The sequence below is a fragment of the Puma concolor genome, chromosome A3 (genome assembly GCF_028749965.1).
Source record: "Puma concolor isolate L17-30 chromosome A3, mPumCon1.1.hap2, whole genome shotgun sequence".
NCBI classification, from domain to species: Eukaryota; Metazoa; Chordata; class Mammalia; order Carnivora; family Felidae; genus Puma; species Puma concolor.
Genome location: NC_141669.1, coordinates 125,054,724 through 125,080,562, shown reverse-complemented (window position 1 = coordinate 125,080,562; position 25,839 = coordinate 125,054,724). Strand labels below are relative to the sequence as shown.

The following is a 25,839-nucleotide window of genomic DNA, read 5'->3' as shown; positions in this document are numbered from 1 at the left end:
AAGAAAACAAAAATAAACAGGTGGGACGACATGAAACCAAAAAAGCTTCTGTACAAAAAAAGGGAAACCATCAACAACATGAGAAGGCACCTGATGGAACAGGAGAAAATGTTTGCAAAGTCTGTATCTGATAAGGAATTAATATCCAAAATATATAAAGAATTCCTGTGTCATAGGATGGGACAGGATGCGAAAACCATGTCCTTTGAAGACTAAAGAACCAAAGGAGTTCCGGGCTGGCTGTTGGGGATGAGGAGAGGGGCAATGTAGCAGAATGGTCAAGGCCACTGCCTTCCATATATCAGTGCTACTATTTACATAACTGACCTTATGAAAATTATAAGCTCTTCAAGCCTTATTTGCTTCATCTGCAAAATAGGAATCAATAATAGGACTTGTTAATCAATTGCTTTGTGGAGCAAATGTGATAAACCTTATAACCTGGCAGATAGTTGCCTATCACATAGTTGTGTTACTTACTTAAGTCAAAGTACTTTATGTTGGAAAAGATGCTTCTCTCTTCTCATAGCCCCAGAAAACAAACCAGGACCAACAGACGAATGCTACAAGGAGAAAGGTTTGTGTCCAGAATTAGGATTTTTCTACCAGATATGATAGTTCTAGCAGGATAAAAGCTGCTTTATTAAGTAGTGAGCGTCTTGTCATTGGAAGCATCAAGCCCAAGCTAATTGACTACCTGTCAGGAAGTGCATCTATCCTGGATATTGGGAAGTACTACCTACCCTGGAAAGGATCCCAGTAATCAGTCAAAGGTTGAATCAAAGTAGCATCTCTCAGGTGCAGAAGTCTTAACTAAAATTCGATCAAAACCAAACTCATGTTGGAAAAACTGGGTCTCCCCATGCAACGAATGAAACTAGACTCCTAGCTTACACCATATATAAAAATTAACACAGAATTGATTAAGACCTCAACATAAGAGCTAAAATTATAAAACTCTTAGAAGAAAACATAGAAAATATTCACAACACTGGATCTAGCAGTGATTTCTTGGGATACGACACCAAAAGCACAGGAAACAAAAGAAAAAGTCGATTGACTGGACTACATTGAAATTAAAAACTTTTGTGCACCAAAGAACACTATGAATGGAGTGAGAGAGTAATACGTGGAACGGGAGAAGATCGTTGTAAATCACATAGCCAGTAAGGGGTTCATATCCAGAGTATATAAATTCCTGCAACTCAACAACAATAACAAAACCAGATTTTAAAATGGGCAAAGGATGTGAATAGACATTTCTTCAAAGAAAATGTACGAATGACCAAGAAGCACATGAAAAGATGCTCCATATCACTAATCATGAGTGAAATGCTAATCAGTGCAAAACCACAATGAGATACCACTTCATACCTGTTAGAATGGATAGGATAAAAAACAACAAAACAGATCATAACAAGCATTGGTGGGTATATGGAGAAATCAGAACCCTTTCAAACTGCCGGTGGGAATATAAAATAATGCAGCTACTATGGAGAGCAGTCTGGCAATTCCTTAAAAAAAAATTGAAACTAGAATTACCATATGATTCAACAATTTCACTTCTGGGTATATACCCAAAGGCATGGAAAGCATGGTCTGGAAGAGATGTTTGACACTCATTTCATAGCCAGCGTTATTCACAACAGCCAAAAGGTAGAAGCAACCCAACCATCAAGCGACAGATAAACAGGAAAACAGGAAAAATCACATGTGATATATACATATAATGGAATATTATTCAGCTTTTTTTGGTTAAGTTCATGTATTTATTTTGAGAGAGGGAGCAGGGAGGGGCAGAGAGAAAGAGAATCCCAAGAAGGCTTGAGAAAGTTATTTTGAGAGGGGAGGGGCAGAGAGAGAGAGAGGGAGGGAGAGAGAGAAATGGGGCTCACCTGAAGTGGGGCTTGAGCTTGCCCAATGTCAGACACAAACTCATGAACTGTGAGATTGTGACCTGAGCCCAAGTCAGATGCTTAAGGACTGAGCCACCCAGGCACCCTGGGGACTTTTTTAAAGTTAAACTTTTAATTTTCGTATAAATGTGGATTCACTCACCTGGGTTTAAAAAAATTTTTTTTTTTAATGTGGCTACTAGAGGTAGAAAAGCGGAACAACATACAGAGCCTAGGAACAGGTCTACATATATTTGAAAATGAGAGACAAAAGGAAATTACATTGCATGTCAATGGAGAAAAGATGTCCTGGTCAAAAATGGTTCAGGGCCAATTGGTTCTCCATATGAAGGAAAATAGAATGGCATCTATTTCGTACCGCACATAAAAATCGGTTCCTATGGGGGCCCCTGGGTGGCTCAGTCGGTCAAGCGTCTGACTCTTGATTTCAGCTCAGGTCACGATCTCACGGTTCATGAGTTCAAGCCCCCTGTGGGGCTCTGCGCGAACAGGGCAGAGCCTGCTTGAGATTCTCTCTCTCTCCCTCTCTCTCTGTGCCTCCCTTGCTTGTGCATGCACGTGCGTTTTTTTTTCCCTCTCTCAAAAATAAATAAACTTTAAAAAATCAATTTCTATGACTAAACACCTGAATATGAAAAACAAAACTTTAAAACTTGAAGAAAACAGTACGTATAATATCTTTACAATTGCAGGGCACTGCGGGATTTTATGGACAAGATACAATAAGCACAAGCCATAAAGGAAAAGATTAGTAAATTTAACAACCTGATTTATAATTTAACCAGAACGTAACTACCGTGTAACTGTAAACTTCTGTACAACAAAAGAGGCTCTAAAGGAAGTGAAAAGACAAGCTGGGTCTAATAAAAGATATTCTTGGCTAATAGAACTGAAAAAGGATTTGGATCAGGAAGAAATAGTTCCTGGGGCGCCTGGCTGGCTCAGTCTGTAAAGCACATCAGTCTCGGGGTTGTGAGTTTGAGCCTCTCAATGGGCATATAGATTACTTAAAAATAAAATCTTAAAAAAAAAAAAAAAGAAGTAGAAGAAATATTTCCTTCAAATGATAAGAAAAGGTAACTAATGTAACAGAAAAACGGGCAAAGGATGTGAACAAGTACCCTGACAGTTCAAAGTCAAAGGGCAAAAGAGCCTTTCCCTCTAGTAGTAGGGGAAATACAAGTTCTTATTTTACATCCATCATCTTTCGGAGTGCTCCTGAGACGCTGCTGACTGACGTGGCAGTTGGGGGGCAAGATGGAGCGACTTACCAATGTCTCATCACAGTGGAGATATCCACTGCCTGAGCTCCAGAAATTCCACTCCTACGTGTTATCCTAGAGAAGCTCGCAGCCACAGTTATAAGGATGTTCTTTGTGGCCCTGTTTAAGATAGTGAGAAACTGGGGGCGCCTGGGTGGCGCAGTCGGTTAAGCGTCCGACTTCAGCCAGGTCACGATCTCGCGGTCCGTGAGTTCGAGCCCCGCGTCGGGCTCTGGGCTGATGGCTCAGAGCCTGGAGCCTGCTTCCAATTCTGTGTCTCCCTCTCTCTCTGCCCCTCCCCCGTTCATGCTCTGTCTCTCTCTGTCCCAAAAATAAATAAACGTTGAAAAAAAAAATTTAAAAAAAATAATAATAATACTATCAAAAAAAAAAAAAAAAGATAGAAACTGGAAACAACTCCACTGTCAAAAACCAGAATAAGTACACTTGGGACATTCAGACACAGCACTTTCAATGAGTGACCTCTAGTCCTGCTTGTATCTGCATGGGAAGATCCAAATAGCTCCTATATGAGTGAACAAAAGGAGGTTGCTCAGGGACACGTATAACATGCCGTTTGAATACATTTTTCAGATATAAATAACATTATCCATTGTTTACGTAGCCACATGTAGTAGAAACATAAAAACATGCCTGGTAATGATAAACAGCAAAAGTTGACCGCGGTCACCTCCGAGAGGGGTGGCAGGGGGATGGGATTGGGGAGAGGTACAAGGGGGCTTCAACGCTAAGTATAATGTCTCACTTTTCATGAAAAAAAAATGAATCCAGTGAAACAATGGTCATGCAGTAAGATTTCACAAAACTAAGTGATGGGTACATCGATGTTCACAATGCTGTTCTCTGTACTTCCCTGTGTGTTTGTAATATTTCCTACTTCACAAGAGAAAAGGAAAAGTATTATGAAAAATTAACTTTCTACACATCAGCAACAGACAATTCAAATGTAATTTTTGGAACTTTTTTTTTTTTGATGTTTACTTATTTTTGAGAGAGAGAGAGAGAGAGAGACAGAGTGTGAGCAGGGAAGGGGCAGAGAGAGAGAGGGAGACAGGATCTGAAGCAGGCTCCAGGCTCTGAGTTGTCAGCACAGAGCCCGATGCGGGGTTTGAACTCATGGACAGCGAGATCATGACCTGAGCTGACAGACGCTTAACCAACTGAGCTGCCCAGGTGCCCCTCAGATGTAATTTTTAAAAATCACACTATTTAAGATATCTGAAAAAAGTATTATTTTTTTTAATCTAGGCATGTGTCTAAGCTATAGCATTTCTCTGCTTGGGGAGCAGGGAGAGCTTTACTGGATGTTAATGTTCAAGGGGCTCTGACGAACCACGTGGGCACAATGGAGCTGTCTGTTGAAGACACACTGTCATACGTTAAGGGCTCTGAGAAGTGTTCTGTACTGAAATGTGCACAGCTCTCTTCAATCCAGCGTTTTTCAGACATTTAACAGTAGAATCTTTCTTGTCTGAGTGGCCTTGGGAAGGTCGGCCCTAGTGACCTCCACGGTCTGACATCCTAGTTTTGCCTGTGCCACTAACTTGCTGTAGACTTTTGGCCAAATCACCTTTCCTCCTGGAGCTTTGGCTTAAGATATTAAATGGGTGTGTGAAGATGAGACTCTTAAGATTTCTTACCTGTTTCCAGATCTAATGCCCCCTGTGGGAGCCCTGTGTTAGGATGACATTTCCATTTAATTTTAGCCCTCCTCTCTCTGTTAACAAATTTATTATTTTTTAAGCAGGTTCGTGGAAGGAGAATTATGAAAATGCACCGAGGCAAAATAAAAAATGATTAAAATTATCCCATATTGCCACTACGGGCCCTTTTTCAAAGGTATGATGAAAGCAAGCATTTATGGAGCACTTCTGTGCAAAAGCACTGTGCTAGGGTAGGTCTGTTCTTATCCTCATTTCACAGATGAGCAGACTGAGGGGCAGAGAGGTACTGTCACCTGTCTAAGGCATGTGGCTTCCATGGCTCTAACCCAAGTCTTCCTGACTCTGCAGCACAAGTTCTCAGCCACTACCAGACAAGGTCGCCCCATCGGAAGGGGGTCTTCATGACCTGCCAAGATTCCTTTTTCTTCCTGCTTCCTGAGTCCTTCAGGGTTCTCTCATCTCCCCAGGGGAGCTGTGGACATTATCTCTTCCAAAAACAAAGTCTGTGCCTTCACTATAGAAGGACCTGTGTCCCTCCCCCAAACCCAGTCTACCTTATCTCTGGAAAAACTATGACTTGCCCTAGAGAAGGGGGAAAAATAAACCCCTCCCCACCCCAGCTCCACCCCCAAAATCACTGGATTTGGGGTAAATTCAGCAGGCTGGAGACGGAAGAATGGATGTGTAATGAAGTTTCAAATTGACTATTGTTTTATGTGAATGTCTGATAAAGAAAACACAATGGCCGCCAGATGGGGGCTGGGAGGTGAGATTTCCCAGGTGGAGAATTCTAGAAGACAGGCCTGGAGTTCTGGAGCCAGGGTCCTCCAGACAGGCAGGCAACAAGGGTGGGGACACCAGAGATAAATGTAGGCAGGGGAGAAGAGCCAGCCAGGGACACCAGCCCCAGTGGTTTGGCTAGGACTGGTCTAGTCAGCATGGGACATGGAGGGCGGGATGAGTTAGCAGTGAACTCGGCCACTCCTATGGCATCCAAAGGACTAGAACAACACTGTTCAACGGAAATACAATGGAAGCCACGTATGTAATTTTAAATGTTTCAATAGCCGCATTAAAAAATGGTACATCTGGGGTGCCTGGGTGGCGCAGTCAGTTAAGCGTCCGACTTCAGCCAGGTCACGATCTCGCGGTCCGTGAGTTCGAGCCCCGCGTCAGGCTCTGGGCTGATGGCTCGGAGCCTGGAGCCTGTTTCCGATTCTGTGTCTCCCTCTCTCTCTGCCCCTCCCCCGTTCATGCTCTGTCTCTCTCTGTCCCAAAAATAAATAAAAAACGTTGAAAAAAAAATAAAAAAACCCAGGAGATTGTTCTCAGAAATAATGAGCTTTTCCTTGGTCTCAGCAATCAGGGGTATCAAACTCAATTGCCCTCAGTGATATATGGTATATAACCATATTTCACACTTTGCTGTAGGAAAAACAGTGCAGCAAACAATGTTTTATGTTCACTAGTATAACTTCAGTGTGGGGACATTAAGGAATGGTGGGGACTGCAGCAAGTTAGAGAAAGCACACCCGGTTGAAATTGTTTCAGTGGACTTTTGCCTCGAGGCTATGGGAAATCAGTGTTGCCAGAGCTTCCCATTTTTTGAAAGGGGCAGGAAGTTGGGATTTCTAAAGGTTAGCAGTCAATTCAAATTGTATCAAAAAAATCCAAACTGGCTGGGCTGGATCTCAACCTCTGATCTCCCATGAAACCCTCCACCATGTTTTACAGAGAAGGAAACTGAGGTTCAAAGTGGTTAAATATTTTCCCAACTCCTAACAGGGAACTAACTGTCTCTTCCGGTCATTTCTACTACCTCTGCTAATAACCAGCGTTGACTTTTTTCACTATTCTTTTTGAGAATTTACTAGGTGCTGGGTTCTGTGCTGAACATATGATACCATGAAGGAGGTACTGTTTATGATGCCAGATTTAAAGTTTATTTTGAGGGAGGTGAGGAGGGACAGAAAGAGAAAGAGAATCCCAAGCAGGCTCCGTGCTGTCAGTGCAGAGCCTGACACGGGGCTTGCACTCATGAAACCGCAAGATCGTGAGCTGAGCTGAAACCGAGAGTCAGACACTTAACTGACTGAGTCAACCAGATGCCCCATGATGCCAGACTTAGAGAGGGGAAACCAAGGTTCAGAAAAGTGGAATAAATTGCCTGAGATCACGCTGTGGGGCTTGACCCTGCATCTATTTTGGTTACAAGAGTCTAGATGCTCCCTCTGGCTATGCCTCTCTCACCCCTACAGCACAGGAAACTCAGAGAGCAAGGAGCCTGGGGATTTTCACGCGGGGCTCCTCCAAACGGCCTGGAGTGACAGTTCGGCCAGCTTCCTGCACCTCCACACTTACTGTAAGTGCCTCCATGGTATCCTTCCTGGGAATTGGCTTCCGGGTAAGATTTTGTTTGAAGAGACAATGCCACTGCCATTTTATTTGTTTGTTTAAATTTGGAAACCCTGGACCTGCCCTGGTCCCTTGGTTTACAGAGGAGGAAACTGAGACCCAGAGATGGCAAGTGCCTGAGGTCCCTCTGCAAGTCAGGGCCAGAGCAGACACCAGAATTGGGGCCTGGAGGCCCAGCCTGGGAAGCTGCCCGCTGGGTGTGCCAGGGCCTCCCTCCAGCTCCTCTGGGCTCTGCCCAGGGAAGGGCCAACTGTTCTCTGTCTCACCACAGACTCCGCCCTTCCTCATGCCTGTTTGGATAACTTTTCGACCTGTTCCTTCACAAGCTCTCTCCAAGGCGTGGCTGCCTCTGCTGCTTGTCCCAGGGAATCCTGGGGCCTTGGCCGTGTGGCGGCTCAGGCTTGGCCGGGCCCTCAGCAGACAGTTGTCAAACAGTGGCTGTCTGAGCAGAGGGAGGCCTGTTTACCCAGGGCAGAACCCAGGCAGAGGCTGCAGCTTCCTCCCCATCCCGCTGGCCCATCCAGCCCCTCAGCATACTAACTCAGCTGTCCCTGTCTGAATTTGCTCATTCTACAAATATTTATGGAGCACCTACTGTGTGCCAAGCACTGTTCTACATGCTGAGGATTTAACAAGCAACAAGACACCAGATTCCCTGCTCTCATGGAACTTACATTGTAGTAGAGGAGACAGATGATAAACAGATCAATGAATGCACAATTCCAGAGCTGTAGAAGATAACAGGATTGATAGTGATGGGTGGAGGTGGAGCAGTCTTAGATTTGGGTGGTTCAGGAAGGCTGCTCTAAGTGGAAAACTTTTCAGCTAAGACCCAGACTATGAGAAGAAATCCATTATGGGAAGATCCAGGGAAAGGATGTTCCAGGCAGAGGGAACAGCAAGTACAAAGGCCCTGGGGCAGGAATATGCTTGACCTTATTGAAGGACAGTTAAAAGGCCACCGTGGCTGAACTAGAGTGAGAAAAAGGGACAAAGACAGGAGAGACCAAAAGAGGGACAGCCAAGAATCAGACTGCATGGGGCCTCTTAGGTTAGGGAAAAGAACTTGGGAGACAGAAAGGTGCTGAAAGGGGTTCAGCAGGGATTTTAAACATGAACCTTTAACTCTGCTTTTCCCTTCTGGGGCTTTCTGCCCCAGGGCTCTTGTTTCCACATACACTTGAAGGTGTTTGAAATAGTGTTTAATTATTCTTTTTTCCATTTTAATTTTTTTTTTCAAAATTTTAATCAAAGCTGTATAGATGCACAGTTGAAAAAAATAAAATACTCTTACCAAGCTAATAATCAGTAATAGTACTTGTCCACCGACTCTTTCCTGAACCTGATTCCCACCATCCAGAGGCAGCTATTTTAGGTAGTTTTCCTCTATATTTCTACATATCTTGGTTATACTACTACTTCTCAGTTTTTCAGTCTTAGAAGTAATGTGTTAACTTGCTAATAGGAAAGATCCTATAGAACTATTTCCCAATTTGGAGATAAGCCTATATTCATCATTTTAATAACAACGTGGCTATTATTCACAGCTGATGTCATCTGTATATGAACCAAGAGCTTTTCCTGCACGGTCTCAGTTAATCTTCACAATAACGCTGTAAGGTACGTGTTGGTCAACATAACAATACTTGCACTTTATATATGACATTGGTTGTACCTGCAGAGCTATCCTGAGAGGTAAGCAGAACTGGCATTATTAACCCATTTTTCACAAGAACACATGGAGCTCAAAGTGATACAGTCCTGCCCATCACAGTGGGGGTGCAGTGGTTAACATAAAAGTCATCTTCCAGCCAAGATGGAAGGAGCTGGGGTTCCTGTGTGAAGGACATCATACATTTGGGTGTGTTTGTTACACCAGCTAGCATCGCTCTTACTAACGCAAGGCCTGGATTTGAATCCTAGCTCTGCCTCTTGAAGTCTGTGTGGCTTGGGGTAAGTTACCTTTCTGAGCCTTTGTTACCTCTTCTGAGAAATGGGTATGATGGCAGTACCTACCTACCTCAATAGGCAGTTGTAAGAATTAAAGGAAGTGATTTTTACATATTGTTTAGAATGGTGCCTGGTCCATAGTAAGTCCTATAGAAATTATCAAATAAATCAGAGGTAGAATATGAATGAGCCAAGACCCATATCTGGGGCCATGTGATGCAAGTTCAGTATCTGACCCCAAAGTCTCTAGGCATTTGTATTTCTCTTTGCAATCTTTACCATATCTACCTGTTACCTGTACTGTATTTACCTGTAATTATTTACTTGATCTTTTTCTTTCTTTTGATGAGTATCTTAATTTTTAAAAGTGTATTTTATATTAATGCTTTAATATAAATGCTAGTTGTAATATAAACACTAGTTATAAAATTTTCTAACACACAGTAATATAAACTCAACAAGATTTTAAAATGTTTGTCCATGACTACCTAAAATCAGCCCCTGTGCCCTATGGGTACACCTAAGGAAAAGTACACTATTTTTAAGTCTATAAAGAACCTTTGGGAACATTCTGTCCAGTGGCATTTAAACCATTTTGACCATGACCCTCTATACAGGGTGGTAGTCAAAACAGGGACTCTGAAGCCTGACTACCTGGGTTGGAAACTCAGCATCGCCTCTTAATGCCTGTGTCACTTTCACTGAGTGACTGGACCTCTCTGTGCCTCCATTTCCTCATCTGTAAAATGGGAATGACATTAATAGCATCTACTTCACAGGGTCATTGTGAAGAGAAGGAGTTAATATGTGTAAAGCCCTAGAAAGTGCTTTATAAAAGTTTGTTATTATCACAACCTTACACACACATCCATAAACATATATAAATGAAACAAAGTGTTCACACATGGAAAATTTACTCTTGCTACAGGAGATATAGTAGGATGTTTTCTATTATATTTTACTTCATTTTTTAAAATGTGGCCATCTTTGTGAAATTTCACTAATCTGTTTGTGATTAATAATTCATGTTCTTTTCTGTAGGAAACGCTATACTTCAAGGAAAATTTTTGTTTGTTTATGTAATCTCTACACCCAACATGGGGCTCAAATTCACAACCTTGAGATCAAGAGTCGCATGCACCCCTGAGTGAGCTAGCTGGGTGCCTCTAAAAATACTTTTTAAAATAGTACATTTTTATTAAAAGAAAAGGCAAGAAATGAAAGTGAAAGAATGAGCTGATTATGTGAACAGCAAATGTGCTGAAACTATTTTGTCCAGCATAGTGAGGGGACATTAACAGACTTGGGATCCCTAACAGCTTGGACACGCTGATCTATAATTTCTAATGAAGGCTGTTGAATTAAACTCTAGGAATAATGTATCTGCTTAAAATAAAAAAATATCTGCTTCAAAGTCTTTTTAAAAAATTACATATTAAAGCAAGAGTCAGCAAACTAAAACCTCTTGGTCAAATCTGGCCCACTGCCCATTTTTGTAAATAAAGTTTTATTGGAACACAGCCACATTCATTCATTTACATGTTGCCTATGGCTACTTACATGCAGCCAGGGTCCTATAACAGCAGAGCTGAGTACTTGCCACAGTTCCTGACCTGTGAAGCCCCAAACATTTCCCATCTGGCCTTTTACAGAAAAAGTTGGCCGATTCCTGTATTAAAGTTCCAATTCAAAGCCCTGAAGCTTAAATTAAATCTTATTCTATTTCTATCTTGTTCCATTCTGTTCATAACTCTGGCAAACTTTAACAGTTATATTTCCCCCAACATTGTACTTTGAAAAATGTCAAACCCACTAAAGATTGAAAGAATAGTACAGTGAACACGAACATATCCTTCACTGAGATTCACCAATTGGTAGGTAGCATTCTGTCACATTTGCTTCATCACTATCTGTGTATCCGCGTATTTTTTATTGAAATATTTGATGTTAAAAATTGTATATTCACATTTGCGATATATATATGACTGTGTGTGTGTGTACATGCATGTGTGTGCATGTACGTGTGTGTGCACGTGTGTGTGTGTGTGTGTGTGTGTGCATGACCCCAAGCCAGAGGTGGCCAGCTGTGTAGCAATAAATTCATGTTCCCCCTTCCATAGTTTATAGAGCTATTCCTGGAAAACAGCTGGCCTACTAGGGACCACACAACCCAGATTCCTCTGCGTTTGGCCAAAGTCATGTGACTAATTCTGGCCAATGGAATGTGAGCAAAAATGATAAATGTCATTCTGAGTCAGGGCCACTTCTGGAATCCCTGGATGACTATGTGACAGAGGCAAATAAACTTCTAACTTACGTTTTGGGTTTGTTACATCAGCTAGCGCTGCCCTGAATAATAAACCCAATAAGTTGCATGAGCCTTTAATGGGTCAGGATTGCAGCTTGAAACACACTGGTTCTCTGGCTTTCCAAAAATTTATGAACCATAAATTTTCCTTTCATCACATGTTTCATTCAAAGTCAAAATGGAGCTTCTCTGGTTGAACCAGAGGTTGTGGGTGGGGGAGGCTAGGAGCCTGGTTCATTTGAACACCCACATTGGCCTCAAAAGTGAACCCTGAGACATCCTTCTGGACTCCTAGGGCTCCAGTGAATAATGTATGATGACCCCTGAATAAGGAACATGCCTCCTTTTCTCAGAAGAGGAGGCAGAGACCCAACAGAAGGACTTGAGTGGGATCACAAAAAGCTGGCTGGGGCCAGAGCCATTTCCCACGTCTGTGGCAAGGACAGGTCTGTGCCCACCATTTCCACGCCTCCCATCTGCTCCCACAGGCCTATGTGCATGATCTGAGCCCCCAAGAGCATACCCCCGTGACAGGCTCCAGAGGGTATCTGAAGGCTTGGAACTAAGCTTCATTCTGACTCTCCACCCAGACAATTACATCCTGGAATGACCAGTTACATATCCCTCATTCATTTCAGTTTGTCTCACAGCAGCTAAAAGATGCCTAACACACAGTAAGCATTCCGTCCCTTTCACGTAGTGGGTATATACTCTGCAGATATTATGATAATAATTAAAATGTATACAGCACTTTCTATGAGCCAGACACTCCCCACGTTCCACATATAAACCTCCTGTGATTCTCACAGCAACCCTAGTAGGTTGAGGGTCTGACTCTTGATTTCGGCTCAGGTCATGATCGCAGGGTCATGGGATCAAGTCCCACATCAAGCTCTGTCTGAGAGTGGATCCTGCTTGAGATTCTCTCTCTCTCTCTCTCTCTCTCTCTCTCTCTCTCTCTCCCCTGCCTCCCAACTCACAGTCTCTCTCTAAAAAGTAAAGTTAGTGGCGCCTGGGTGGCTCAGTCGGTTAAGCATCTCACTTCGGCTCAGGTCATGATTTCGCGGTTTGTGAGTTCGAGCCCCGCACTGGGCTCTGTGCTGACAGCTCAGAGCCTGGAACCTGCCTCAGATTCTGTGTCTCCCTCTCTCTGCTCCTCCCCTGCTCACGCTCTCTCTCTGTCTCTCAATAATAAATAAATAAATGTTAAAAAAATTTTTTTAAGTTAAAAAAATAAATACATAGATGTAAAAAAATAAAAGGAAGAAAGCACTTCAAGTAACCAGAGTCCAGCCTGTTACATAGGAAGGGCTTAAATGGGGACAGATTTCTTTCTTCTTCCCAGGCCCACCCTCATGCAAGAGGAGTGTGAGTCAAAAAGAAAGGGAAGGCATAGTTCCTGCACGTAAGCATCTCAGAATCTTTCATGAAACAATCAGAGAAGTCCCAAAATACTTTCAGAGAAGATTGGACTGAGCTGCAGTCAAGTGTAAGTAAAATCTGTACAGATTAGGCTCTAGGCCTTTGCATATGGTGTCCCCTCCCCTCTCTTCTCCTGGTTGATTCCTACTAAACCTCTGGGTTTTAGCTTAGATATCAGTCCACTCCTCCAGGGTCAGGAGGTCCCTGATCTCTTGCCCTCCTCCCAAGTTCCTTTGTGTCCCCATCATGCCCTGTCCATCCATATCCTGGCACTCTGTTTTCATTGTGGCTGGGCTGTCTTCCCCACCTGACTGGGTGCTCTCCAAGATCTGAAGCCAAGTTTTATTCTCCTCCATTCCCCCAGTGCCTAACAGAATGCTTTGTTTTCCATAGGTCCTCAGTAGAGGTTTGTTGAAAAAGTGAATAAGTGAACAGTGACAGTGAATGCAGGAGCCTCCTGCATAAAGACCGGACCCATTCTGGGTACCCATATCCTCCCTTTATAAAATGGCACAAAATAAGACAATGGTTTTCTATGCTGGATCCCAAATCACATAAGGACTTAATAAAAAATTAAAGATTCTTGGAACTCATCCCAGGAGATCCTGATTCACCAGGTCTGGGGTGGGGCCCCAAAATATGTCATTGATAAGGAGGTTTTCTATATGCAGTCAGGTTTGTGAACCAGTGAACCATAGAGGCTGAAATTAAATTGAGGTGAAATGGGAAAAGATGTGGAGAGGTGAGAAAAGGGAAAACGATGGGGGAGACTCTACATAGGGAAACAGCCATGCCTGACATCCGACACAGTCCTACAGTTGGCCAGCCTCTGGCATCCTACCCAACTTTGGGCCCATCAGCCCTTCAAGGAAATGAAGCATCTTCTAGTTTATGATACTTTTCTCCTTCCTTACCTCATCGAATCCTTACAACAACCAACTTTATTTGATGGAGGAAGAAATTCAGAATCAGATGGCGAAGCAAAGTGTCAACCACTTACACGGTTTTCGGTGGGAGTGCCATTTAACCAAACTGCCCCTGACAACAGCCTCTGATCTGGCCTGAGGCTCATGTCATTGGCCTAATTGACGTTTGTCGACCAGTGGCCAAAGCACCCAGTCTCCTTACTTGTTCTGTCCTCAGCACTTGCAGATTCTGCTAGCCCAGCCCAGCCCAGCCCAGCCTATATCATCCATCCAAACACCAATCCATCTGTGCCTCCACCCACACACCCAGCTAACCAATTGCTTATTCATCCACTTATCACATTCATCTACATATCTCTTCACCGTCCTATCCATCTACTTACCCATTTATCCATCATCCACCATACCCACCCATCCACTCACCCACCCAGACATCCATTCATTCATCCATCCATTTTCTGATTCATTCATTCATTCATTCATTCATTCATTCATTCATTCAATAAACCTCCCTCAAAGTCAATATAGGTCCAGGTCCTAGAGTATCCTAGAATAAAACAACAAAGATCATACAAATACAGACCTTGCCCTCAAGGAGATTTGAAATGCTTACAAAAATGACAAACTACCAAAGGACCAAGACAGATAATTAAGGGAAGCTAAGGGGAACTTGTGAAAAGAAAAAGCATAGGAAAGGGTAAGAAAAGAATGAAGCCAGAAGTCTGGGTAGCATACAGATAAGCACACAATAGCATCTTATCCTCATAATTGCTAAGGGCAGCTCCAGATTTGCCTCTGAGCTAGACCCTGGCACCCGAAGCAAATAACCACAGCAGAAAAGTCACAGGGATATTCAGTTGTGGCAGACATCATGCAGAAGCTATCCCTGCTTCCTTATACCACAGTAGTGTTATATGTGTCCAGGGCACATCGAGAAACATCTGGAGACATATTTGGTTGGCACAGCTGATGGGGGAAGAATGCTCCTGGCATCTGATGAGTCAAAGTCTGGAAAGCTGCTAAATATCCTACAATGCACAGGACAGCCGCCACAATAAAGAATCATCTGAGCCAAAATGTCAATAGTGCTGAAGCTGAGAGACCCTCTTATGAGAGAACCCCAATTTTGTTTGGAACAGCATCGTGCTAGACCTCAAGAAAACAGTATCGTTGGTTGAAGCCCGTCTTGGCTTTCCCATTTCTTTCCACTAGACCCTTGAATTCCCAGCTTTCTTTGAACCAGGGAAGTCTGCTGGGAGGTTTCTGGGGAAATTTTGCTTTTTGATCAAAGAAACAAGTACTTCGGGGCGCCTGGGTGGCGCAGTCGGTTAAGCGTCTGACTTCAGCCAGGTCACGATCTCACGGTCCGTGAGTTCGAGCCCCGCGTCAGGCTCTGGGCTGATGGCTCGGAGCCTGGAGCCTGTTTCCGATTCTGTGTCTCCCTCTCTCTCTGCCCCTCCCCCATTCATGCTCTGTCTCTCTCTGTCCCAAAAATAAATAAACGTTGAAAAAAAAAATTAAAAAAAAAAAAAAAAAAAAGAAACAAGTACTTCAAGGAATATCCCCTCCAGCTTCAGGTGCTTGAGGGCAGACGTGATGCCCCGCACCATGCCAGCCACGTTGGGTCTGCACGGTGAGCATGGAGAGACAGGAAGGTAGAGCATGGGTCTGGCTGACATTGTTGACCGTTGTCATACGGTTGTTTCTTAAAACCTCCCTCAGTTCATGCATCCAACAGATGCTTACTGAGCATTTATTCTGTGCCAGTTGCTGTGTGAGACGTGCAAGGCTCGCAGAGTTTATAGTCGAGTGGGGGATACAGAGGCCACAACGCACACCAATGCTGTCTGATCAGAGTCATGATGAGAGCTACAAACCAGAAGCCAGTGTGCCATGAGTGTGTTGCAAGTCCAGCGGAAGGTCAAGTTCACCCAGCATCACCCCACCAAAGATCAGCTCCCTAAAGACTGTCCTCCTGGGGTTCAAAGATGTGAGACGGCAGCTGACATTTACTGCATGGTTGCCTTGTGTCAGGCACGACGCTGAGCACTTGTGTATTAACTCACGTGTGTTAACTCACGTTATCCTCTCCACAGCCTTGCCTGCCATTGCCCCTCCTGAGGCTCTGCTGTGGACCTCGTCCCTTCCCCTACAGCTTACCTCTGCAGTTGCAGTCTTTGGTGGGGGGGTTAGTATTATCCTGATTACAGAGCCTAGGAAAAGGGGTTCTCCTCAAAACACTCATTTCTTTTTTCAGAAGGTGCATTTTCCCTAGAGCTTCCTAGTTCATTCAACATGTGGGGCTCAGAGAGGGATAGGCCACACAGCTTTAAAAAATAAAGGAGGGGGCAGATCCAGGATGCTAACCCAGATTTACTTTATCTCGAAAGCAAGGTCTTTTAGCCACCATCACACACACACACACACACACACACACACACACACACACACACACACACAAATGCCCAGCTGTCCCAGGACAGCAATGTTCTTTTGTTGATGCTTGCTGCAAATCTGGCCATAGGAGCTCTCCTTTCTCTGCCCAGCCCAGATCTGTAGCTTAGTCAAGAGAGTCACAAATGGACTGAAGTCAGATGATTTTTTTTTTTTTTTAAAAAAACAATCCTGGGGCGCCTGGGTGGCGCAGTCGGTTAAGCGTCCGACTTCAGCCAGGTCACGATCTCGCGGTCCGTGAGTTCGAGCCCCGCGTCGGGCTCTGGGCTGATGGCTCGGAGCCTGGAGCCTGTTTCCGATTCTGTGTCTCCCTCTGTCTCTGCTCCTCCCCCGTTCATGCTCTGTCTCTGTCTGTCCCATAAATAAATAAAAACGTTGAAAAAAAAATTAAAAAAAAAACAAAAACAATCCTGAGCTCTAGTTTTCTCTTCTATCCTTGGAGATAACAATATTATTATCTGGAATAGCTGTTGTAGGAGTTAAAGTAATAGGCATAGAACGTCCATCCATCCAACCATCTATCCATCCAACCATCCAACAAATGTGTGTTGAACACTTGCTTTGTGGTGAGCACTGCGTACAGGTCGGGATGAAGGGGCATGAGGCCACCCTACAAAGTACATAGACCTGGAATACAGTGAGAAGCTGTCAGGTTATATTATTATAGTACCCCCCTGGGAGAAATGTGGGGGGCCTTCTGTTCATCCCTAGCCTTGGCTTGTGGCCTGGGGCCCTCCTTCCACAGCAGCTGACTATCTGGTCCCTATGCAAGACACAGTCTTGTTCTGGCTACAGGGTCAACCAAGTCTTATAATTGTGTTTCAACCTTGGATGGAGCACCTAAGACATGCCTAGCCCTTCAACTGTGCTATCTCCTCTCACTGCACCACCCTCTGTGAGATAGGTCCATTTTCCAGGTGAGGAAATAGATTCAGAGAGGGGAAGTAACTTGCCCAAGGTCATACAGCTGGTATGGGGATGGATCCCCAGGCTATTTTGGGTTCCTTAGCCTCTGCTCCTTCCACTACAGCACAAACTTCTGTTTGGTGGTAGGTCGAAGAAAGATCCCAGTGGACCAGTCAGGAGACCAGTCCTTGATTCCTTGAGGCCATCTGTCCTCAGCTAATGACAATATTAAACAATATTTGTTGAGTCCTTATCATGTGCCTGGTGCCTAGGGCTTACACCCTTGGTCTCCTTTAGTCCTCTGTGAGGGCCTGTAAGACATCCTATCTCCACTTCAAAGAGAAGGCAACTGAGACACAGAAATGTTGAATAATTTGTCTAAAGTCACAGAACTAGAGCCTGGATTCCAGAGGCCAAACACTATGTGTGTTTGTGTGATTTAAATCTCTTAACAAAACGCACCTAATTTTTAAAAATCCAAAATGTGCAAGAAAAGGTTAAAAAAAAATTTATTGAACCTCCCTCCTCAGAAACACAACTCTGTTACCAGTCTCTTCCTGTCTGTCTACTGGCTTTCTGTGCAAATACAAACGTGTGTGTACATATACATGCGAATATCCGTTCTGTTATCAGAAATGTAAAATGCTACACACAGTGCTTCAGTTTGTTTTTTTCACTAAGTGTAACCTGGAGGTCCTTCCCTATCTGCAAACAGATCTACATTTTTGCTCCTTCAACAATGGGCTAGCATTCCTTGCTAAAGATGCATCACGCTGTGTTTACCCATCCTCTACGTTTGCTGCGTTACCTCCAGTATGGAGTCACCCCAGCCACAGAGCCCAAGCTTTCACCTTTCAGTGACACGTTCTTCCCTGGCCTTGCACCTAAGTTTCATACATCTAGCAAGAGACCATTCTTTTCCGACGCCCCACGCCCCACGCTGTGTTGCTCGACTTGGCTTCCCTTTGGTGAATTATCCAGAGCTCATCAGAGCGGCCTGCCCCGCCCTCCCCTGGGGTCCCATCCCACCTAGACCCTGAGCCAGCTCTGTGCTAGGCCCAGCAAGGCTCCGGTCGGCTTCCACTCGTCCCTGGCAAATGGGTTGGTATTTCCAGCCCCGCCCTCTGTGGAATTTTGGAAAGACCCTTGGGACACGTGCCCAGGAAAGCAGTCTCTCTTGGCCGAGGCGAAAGGAGCAAGCCCCTGGGGGGGGGGGGGGGGGGGCTCCTACGGCCCCTCCCAGCCCTTCCCAGACCAAATCTGCCATGCCTCTGGGACGTTAGCGAAGCAAGCCACATGCATCCCCTGAGGTTCCTGCCATTCTGGAGGAGGCCCTAGAGAGTCGTTGTGTTCCTCGGAAACACATAATGGGGCGTCCCATGGCCTCCCAAACTTGACCATGGTCCTGCCCTGTCCAGTCCTCCCCCCACCCGACCCTTGGTCCCACTCACCATAGGGACTCTCCACTGGAGCCCCGAGGGGCGCGTTCACACTGACCATGGCCGAGCCCACCCAGCCAGAGACGCGGGGGCATGGAGGAGCCGGGCCCCACACACAGCGGCAGCAGGGCCACGGGGAGCCAGTCCACCAGGAAGGCAGTGAGTACAGCCAGCTGCCACCGCCTGGTTATCTTATTGATTCTTCTAATCACCCAAGGTGGGTGGATATGTTAAAGAGTAACCAGTCACTTAGGGAACCTGCGGCTGAGGACTGTCACTGTTACCATGGCAATGGCAACCTGGCCAGATCCGAGGTCCACTTGGGCCCCAGTCCTGCTCTCTGGGGTTGGGGGGCACCTGGAGCCAGATGTAGGGGACATCAGCCCCTCACCCCAACTTGAGGTAAGGGACTGGCCAGGAGGCGATGAGGAGGTGAGAGTCCAACCTGGGTTGGGTTTTATGGCTCCTCATAATGGGTGTGGCATTGTGGCAGGAGGGAGGGGTAGCAGAGAAAAGGAGGGGAGTGGAGGACTGTATTATTGAGCACCTACTGGATGCTGGGAGTGGCACACAGGTATTGCCACATTTAAATTAAGCCTCTGTGAGGAAACTTGAGCCACAGAGAGACGTGGCCTGCCTGTAATCTCACAGCTGGTGACAGAGGAGTTGGGTCAGCATTATAAACCACAGTCTCCCCTTCATCGAATATATATTTACTGAGCACCCACTGTATACCAGGTCCTGTGCTAGACTCCAGGGATACAGAAACAAGCAAAGCAGGCATCAGCCCTGCACCCATGGAACTTGTGGACGACTGGGGGAGATGGGCATTCATCAGACGATAGTAAAGATTATTCAAAGATATTATGACACAGACCTGATTACAAACCGGTGAGTGTGTTGAGGGACGGAGAAACAAACCAAATGTCAGACTCTGCCCACCCCCTCTCCTGGTCCACTGGTCTCCTTCTTACTCAAAAGGCAACTACTGCTGAAATCTGCATTCTGTTCTCTGACGGCAGAACCCTCCTGCATCTCAGCTCTCTTGCATGCACACCTGCTCCCTGGCTTCTTTTGGAGCAGTCCCTTTTCTTTTGTCCCAGCACTGTGCCCAGTGGCTTGATTTGGGATTCTGAAATCACCAGCTTCGACAGACCCCTCCATGCCACCCTGAGCTTCTATACTGTTTCCTTTCTCCTGGCTTGTCTAGTCTCTACCTCTATTTCCAATTTTTTTTTTTAATGTTTATTTATTTTTGAGAGACAGCAAGTGGGGGGGTGCGGTGAGGGGGGACAGAGAATCCGAAGCGGGCTCTGTGAGGTCAGTGCAGAGCCAGCCCGACATGAGGCTGGAACTCACAAACCGCGAGATCATGACCTGAGCTGAAATCGAGAGTCAGACGCTTAACGGAGTGAGCCACCCAGGCGCCCCTCTGTTTCCAATCTTTTCACTCCTCGCAACTTTTCCTTTCTCATCCTCAGCAGGACGAGACTACCTCTGCACAGAGAAGAAGCCTTAAACCTGGACATGCCCAAATGCCTCACCCAAATTCACCTGCACCTCCTTCACCCAGATCCACCTGGTCTGCACCTGCCTCTTCCCCCTGCTCAGGAACCCCCCGTGAGCCCATGGGGTTTCTCCTACATATTTGACCTCTCCCTCTTTAGACTTTTAAAATCAACTTTCTGTTGAAAGTATAATTTACATATAATCAAATGCACTCTTTTTAGGTACACAGTTTCATGAGCTTCGATAAGTGTATGAACCCATACAGAACATTTCCACGACCCCCCAAAACTTCTCTTTGTTCCCCTGCTGTTAATCCTCCAGCACCTCCCTCTCCACGCAACACTGACCTGCTTTCTGTCACTCTACATTAGATTTGTCTTTTCTAGAATATCATAGAAATAGAATCAGACAGCATTTACTCTTTTGTGTCTGGCTTCCTTTGCTCAGAATGTTGGTGAGGTTCACCCACATTCAGGTCCCTTGGTACTACCTCCGTATTCCACTGAATAGATACTCTGTAACTGGTTCACCCAGTCACAGGCATTGAAGTTGTTGCCAGTCTGGGGCTATTGTGAATTACACAGCTACATATGGTCATGAACAAGCCTTCCTGAAGGCATATGTTTTCATTCCCTTGGTTAAATTTCCAGGAAAGGAATTGCTGGTTGATCAAGTAGGTGTGTGTTTAATTTATAAGAAACTCTCAAACTCTCAAACTCACCGAAGTGGTCAGACTTTTGTATGAATACCATTTTGTATTCCTGCCAGTGGGGTAAGAGAGCTCCTGTTTGCTCTATACCCTTATCGCTGTTTATTGTTGTCAGTCTTTTTAACTTTAACCATGTGAGATGATCTTTCCTTTTGCTTTCACTTGTTTTAAACTAGTTTTTTTTTTTTTAATGAAAAAAGTAATACGTTCGCATATTAAAAATGAAAATTGTGCAGGGGCGCCTGGGTGGCTCAGTCGGTTGAGCGTCCAACTTTGGCTCAGGTCATGATCTCGCGGTTCGTGGGTTCAAGCCCCACACTGGGCTCTGCGCTGACAGCTCTGAGCCTGGAGCCTGCTTCCAGTTCTGTTTCCCTCTCTCTCTGCCCCTCCCCTGCTCACACTCTGTCTGTCTCTTAAAAATAAATCAACGTTAAAAGAAATATAAAAGAAAAAGAAAATTGTGCGAACAGCATATGATGAACAATAAGCCCATCTCCTATAATACAAATTCTTGTTTATATTCCCGGAAATTAAACATATACACACGTACACACTGCTGTGGACTGAATTGTATCCTCCCCAATTCCTATGTTGAAGCCCTAACCTCCCAATGTGATGGTATTTGAAGATAAGACCTTTAGGAAGTAAGTAAGGTTAAATGAGGTCATAAGGGTGGGGTCTTGCTTTGACAGGATAAGTGTCCTTCCAAGACTGTGGGAGGACACAGTGAGAAGGTGGCTATCTGCAAGCCAGAAAGACCGTTTTCCCCAGAACCCAAGTATTCTGGCTCCTGGATCTCGGACTTCCTGTCTCCAGAACCATGAGAAAATAGTTTTCTGTTGTTTAAGCCACCTGACCTATGGTATTTTGTTATGGTAGCCCAAGCTGACTAATGCATAGACACAAATGTAAATGCATAAAATGCACGGGAACGTGTTAAACACACTCTAATGCCACTTGCTCCTTTCCCCGCTTGGTATCTAAGGGCTGTGTCCGTCCTGGCATACCTACCTCATTCACTTGAGTATTGATCCAGTTGTGTGAGTGTCCTATAATTGATTTGACTAGTGTCCTCTTGCTGGACATTTAGGATGTTTCCAGGCTTTTGTCACTACAAACAGTGAATGTCTTCCTGCACAGGTCTTGAGCCGCATGTGGGGAGTATATCTCTAGGAAATTTCTAGAAGCAGAATCCTATCAATATTGAAATATGCTATAATATCTCTTTTATTAAAAAAAAAAAAAAGCCTTCCAGGGCACCTGGGTGACTCAGTCGGTTAAGTGTCTGACTTTGGCTCAGGTCATGATGTCACGATTTGTGAGTTCAGGCCCCACGTGGGGCTCTGTGCTGACAGCTCAGAGCCTGGAGCCTGCTTTGGATTCTGTGTCTCCCTCTCTTTCTGCCCCTCCCCTGCTCGTGCTCTGTCTCTCTCTGTCTCTCAAAAAATAAAATGTTAAAAAAATTTTTTTAATAAATAAATAAATAAATAATCTTCCCTTAATAACTTCCTTCCCATCTCTGCCACTGTATCACCTTTCTCCTCCCTTCACTGCTGAACTTTCAAAATAGTTGCCTATACCAGGGCTCTCTTTTTTCCCCATCTCCTGTGGCACAGCCCACTTTCAGTCTGGTTTCTGTTCCAACTGCCCCCTACACACACACACACACACACACACACAGTCTTCCTTGGTGGAAGAGATGATTTCTTACTGAAGCATTCAAAGGACATTTGGCTGCATTTGACAGTTGACTCCTCTTCCGTTAGCATCCACACTACTATAGTTTTCTGGATTCCTTCCTTCTTGACTGTCTCTTGACATTTCATGCTTCTCGACCTGTCTTTAAATACTAAAGTTACTTGGAGCTTAATTCTAGATTTACTTCTTGTTTTTCATTCTGTTATCTCTCCTCCCATAATCATATCCATTACCATGGCCTCAAGGCCAACCGTATACTCATGACTCCCAATTATGTATCTTCAACCTAAATTTCTCCTCTGGAGGCCAGATTCATAAATCCAACTGGCCTCATCTATCTCCTAGATATCTCCACTGGTATGTTTCACAATCTCAAATATGATATGCCCCTATCATTGCACTCCTGGTCTTCACTTCCATTGAAACTCCTTCCCCTAAATTCCCCGTCTTGATAAAATGGCACCCTTCTCTACTCCACTTTCTTCACACCCGCACCCAACCACTACAAAATCCCCCTGCATTCCACTTAAACATCTCACAAAGGCATCCACTTCTCCCTGTCTCCAGTGCCATCATCTTGGTAGGAGTCATCCTCATTTCTCACCTAGATGATTGAAATAGCCTTTCACCCAGATCCCAGGATCCATTCTGACCCTGTCAAGTCTATTCCCCTTGAATGCAGCCAGAATTATCTTTTCAAATGCAAATCTGACATGTCTTCCCACTGTTAGAATCTTGTGGTGCCTCCCCCTTGTCCTTGAGTGAAGCTCCAAGATTGTGCCTGACTTGGCCCCTGCCTCTCTTCCCAGGATCAGTTCATTCCCTTTCCCTCTCACCCAGCGGGCGTCTTTTAGAACCTGACAAAGCCCTGTGCTCTCTCCCCTAGCTTCCCGCCCCCTTGTCCTTATGGGAGCCTGTAATTCCCTGTTCTTCTCCCAGATGGCACTTACTTCCATTACAATAAAGTATTTGTATTCATCTTCTGTTTAATGCCTCCCTGTCACACTGGAATTACAAGCTCTAGGAGCCTGGGAACATTATAGATCTCAGGGGTCAATAAACATTTTCTATAAAGGGCCACAGAGTAAATATTTTGAGTTTTAGATATGCGGTCTCTTGCAACTACTCCTGTCTGCTGTGGGAGCATGAAATCAGCCATAGACAATATAAAAACAAATGAGCTTGGTTGTGTTCTAATAAAACTTTATTTATAAAAACAGGCAGTGAGCCGGATATGGCTTGTGAGCCATAGTTTGTCCACCTTGATCTGTATATTAGTGACCACTGTGCTCAGAGCTGACACTTTTATAGTACTTACTATATACCAAACACTGTTCTAGGTGCTGTCCATGTATTCATTCATTTAATGTTTTGAAGGACCTCATGAGGCAGATACTATTAGTGTCCCCATTTACAGATGAGACGGGCACTGAGAGCTCACAGTAATCTACCCAAGCACACTTAGCTCTGAAGTTAAATTTGAGCCTCGGCAATCCGGCTCCAGAGTCTATGCTCTTAACAATCTCAGCTGGTGAATGAGCAACCAAATGAGGTTGGGGTATGAAAATCTTCAAAAAGTAAAATCCTACAGAGGCTTCAATGTTCCTGCAGATTTCTTGCAGGAGAAAGTGGGAAGCACTGTTGCCCTTCAGTGGGAACAGCAAAGTAACAAACCAGGATGCTATGGCAACTCCTCTCAGCCTGAGCCCTCACCCTGGGTCTGCAGGGTCCAAGGCTTGGCTGGCATCAGCAAGCCCAACCTGCTCATTTCTTGGTCAGCGTGGGCTCTGCTCAAGGGCAGTTTCATGAGAGGGAAGCCCCGGAGGTCACCTGGAATTCCCGCCCCTACAATGTCACTTTTTGCTTAATTGTCCCTACCTTTGTCCAATCTCTGAGTTTCTCCCTTCTTAGCTGAGAAGCAGAGAGCAAATGGGTTAAGACATTGGGGTTTTGAGTCACATAGAACATATTCAAATCCAGCTTCTTTAGCCTCAGTTTTTATGTCTGTAAAGGGCAGATGGGAACAGCACTTATCACTTAAGATAGCTGTGATAATTCAATGAGATTGAGAGGGGACTAAACAGTTCATAGATGCCAGTGATTGTCCTTGCCATTCTTCTGGTACTTGGGACACAGGAAGGCAATGTCAAAACAACACAGGCTTTGAGAGCAGATGAAGCTGAATTCAAATCCTATGTCTGCTCCCTACTAGCTATATAACCTTGTGCATACCTTTTAATTCAGGGGATCTCATGCCACTTAAATTTCCAGAACATTTTGGGAAATTGGCATAGGGTGGCAAGCCTTTTCCCCCCAACATAAGGACGTTAATAATTTTTTTAAGTTTATTTATTTCTTTGAGAGAGACAGACACAGCATGAATGGGGGAGAGGCAGAGAGAGAGAGAGAGAGAGAGAGAATCCCAAGCAGGCTTCACACTGTCAGCACAAAGCCTGATGCGGGACTTGAACTCATGAACTGTGAGATCATGACCTGAGCTGAAACCAAGAGTTGAGTGCTTAACTGACTGAGCCACCCAGGCGCCCCAATATTTTTTTTAAAAAACTAACATTTATCATCACCACTGTTTTACAAATGAAAATACTCCATCCCCAAAAAAAAAAAAAAAAGTAGGAAGGATATAATCTGCGAATAATAAACTCACAACAGTGTATTTGTTTCCCTTCACCTGTTTCCCGCATTTGGAAATGGGCACTCATCCTAAGCCTCACTTTTCCCACCAGTAAAATGGAACAGTAATACATACACATGCAGTTGCACGCTGATCTATTTGTCGTGCCTGGCACAAAACAGGGGCTGAGGGGCCGTTAGCCCCCTCTCCTGGTCTTCCTCTGGAGCTGGTTTTGCCCTCACTCCATCTCCCCCTCCTCAATTCCCTTCCTTCCTTTTTTGACCCCTTCTGAGACCTAAGAGAAGGAGGAACCAGAAAGAGCCACCACATCAGATCTCAAAGGACTTTACTGGGGGCCCGGGACAGAGGGTGGAGAGGTGTTGGCATGCACAGGTCGTGGCCTAGGTGGGAATGACCAGTGGGAAGAAAACTCACTCCATTCAGCGCGATGTAAGGAGTCTAGGGAAAGGGGCTGTTTTTCCATCAGGTCTTTGAATGGAGTGTTCTCTGGTCAGGCAGGGAGTGGTCCCCAGCTGGAGGGCAAGGTCTGTGGGGGAGGTTTTACTATCTCTGGAAACAAAAGGACTTTTGTGTGTTATGATATCTGG

The 25,839-nt window shown here is 44.8% G+C and overlaps 1 protein-coding gene and 2 long non-coding RNA genes across 4 annotated transcripts in view; 2 read left to right on the top strand and 1 right to left on the bottom strand.

Moving 5' to 3' along the window:
- HNF4A (hepatocyte nuclear factor 4 alpha) overlaps window positions 1-18,812 on the bottom strand; it is a 59,650-nt gene extending 40,838 nt beyond the window's left edge. The window contains exon 1 of the mRNA XM_086702279.1: window positions 18,696-18,812. Coding sequence (XP_086558405.1) covers window positions 18,696-18,744 — 49 coding nt within the window. The 5' untranslated portion in view covers window positions 18,745-18,812. The remainder of the gene's footprint in view (window positions 1-18,695) is intronic.
- Window positions 6,185-13,551, top strand: LOC147582750 (uncharacterized). Its single transcript, XR_015249484.1, has 2 exons — window positions 6,185-13,025; window positions 13,352-13,551. It is a non-coding gene; the product is annotated as an uncharacterized LOC147582750 (long non-coding RNA).
- Window positions 16,746-23,582, top strand: LOC147582749 (uncharacterized). Of its 2 annotated transcripts, XR_015249486.1 has the most exons (3): window positions 16,746-18,842; window positions 19,422-19,574; window positions 20,168-23,582. It is a non-coding gene; the product is annotated as an uncharacterized LOC147582749 (long non-coding RNA). The 2 variants fall into 2 exon arrangements; XR_015249485.1 differs by having other exon boundaries at window positions 16,746-19,574.
- The last annotated feature ends 2,257 nt before the right edge of the window (window positions 23,583-25,839 follow it).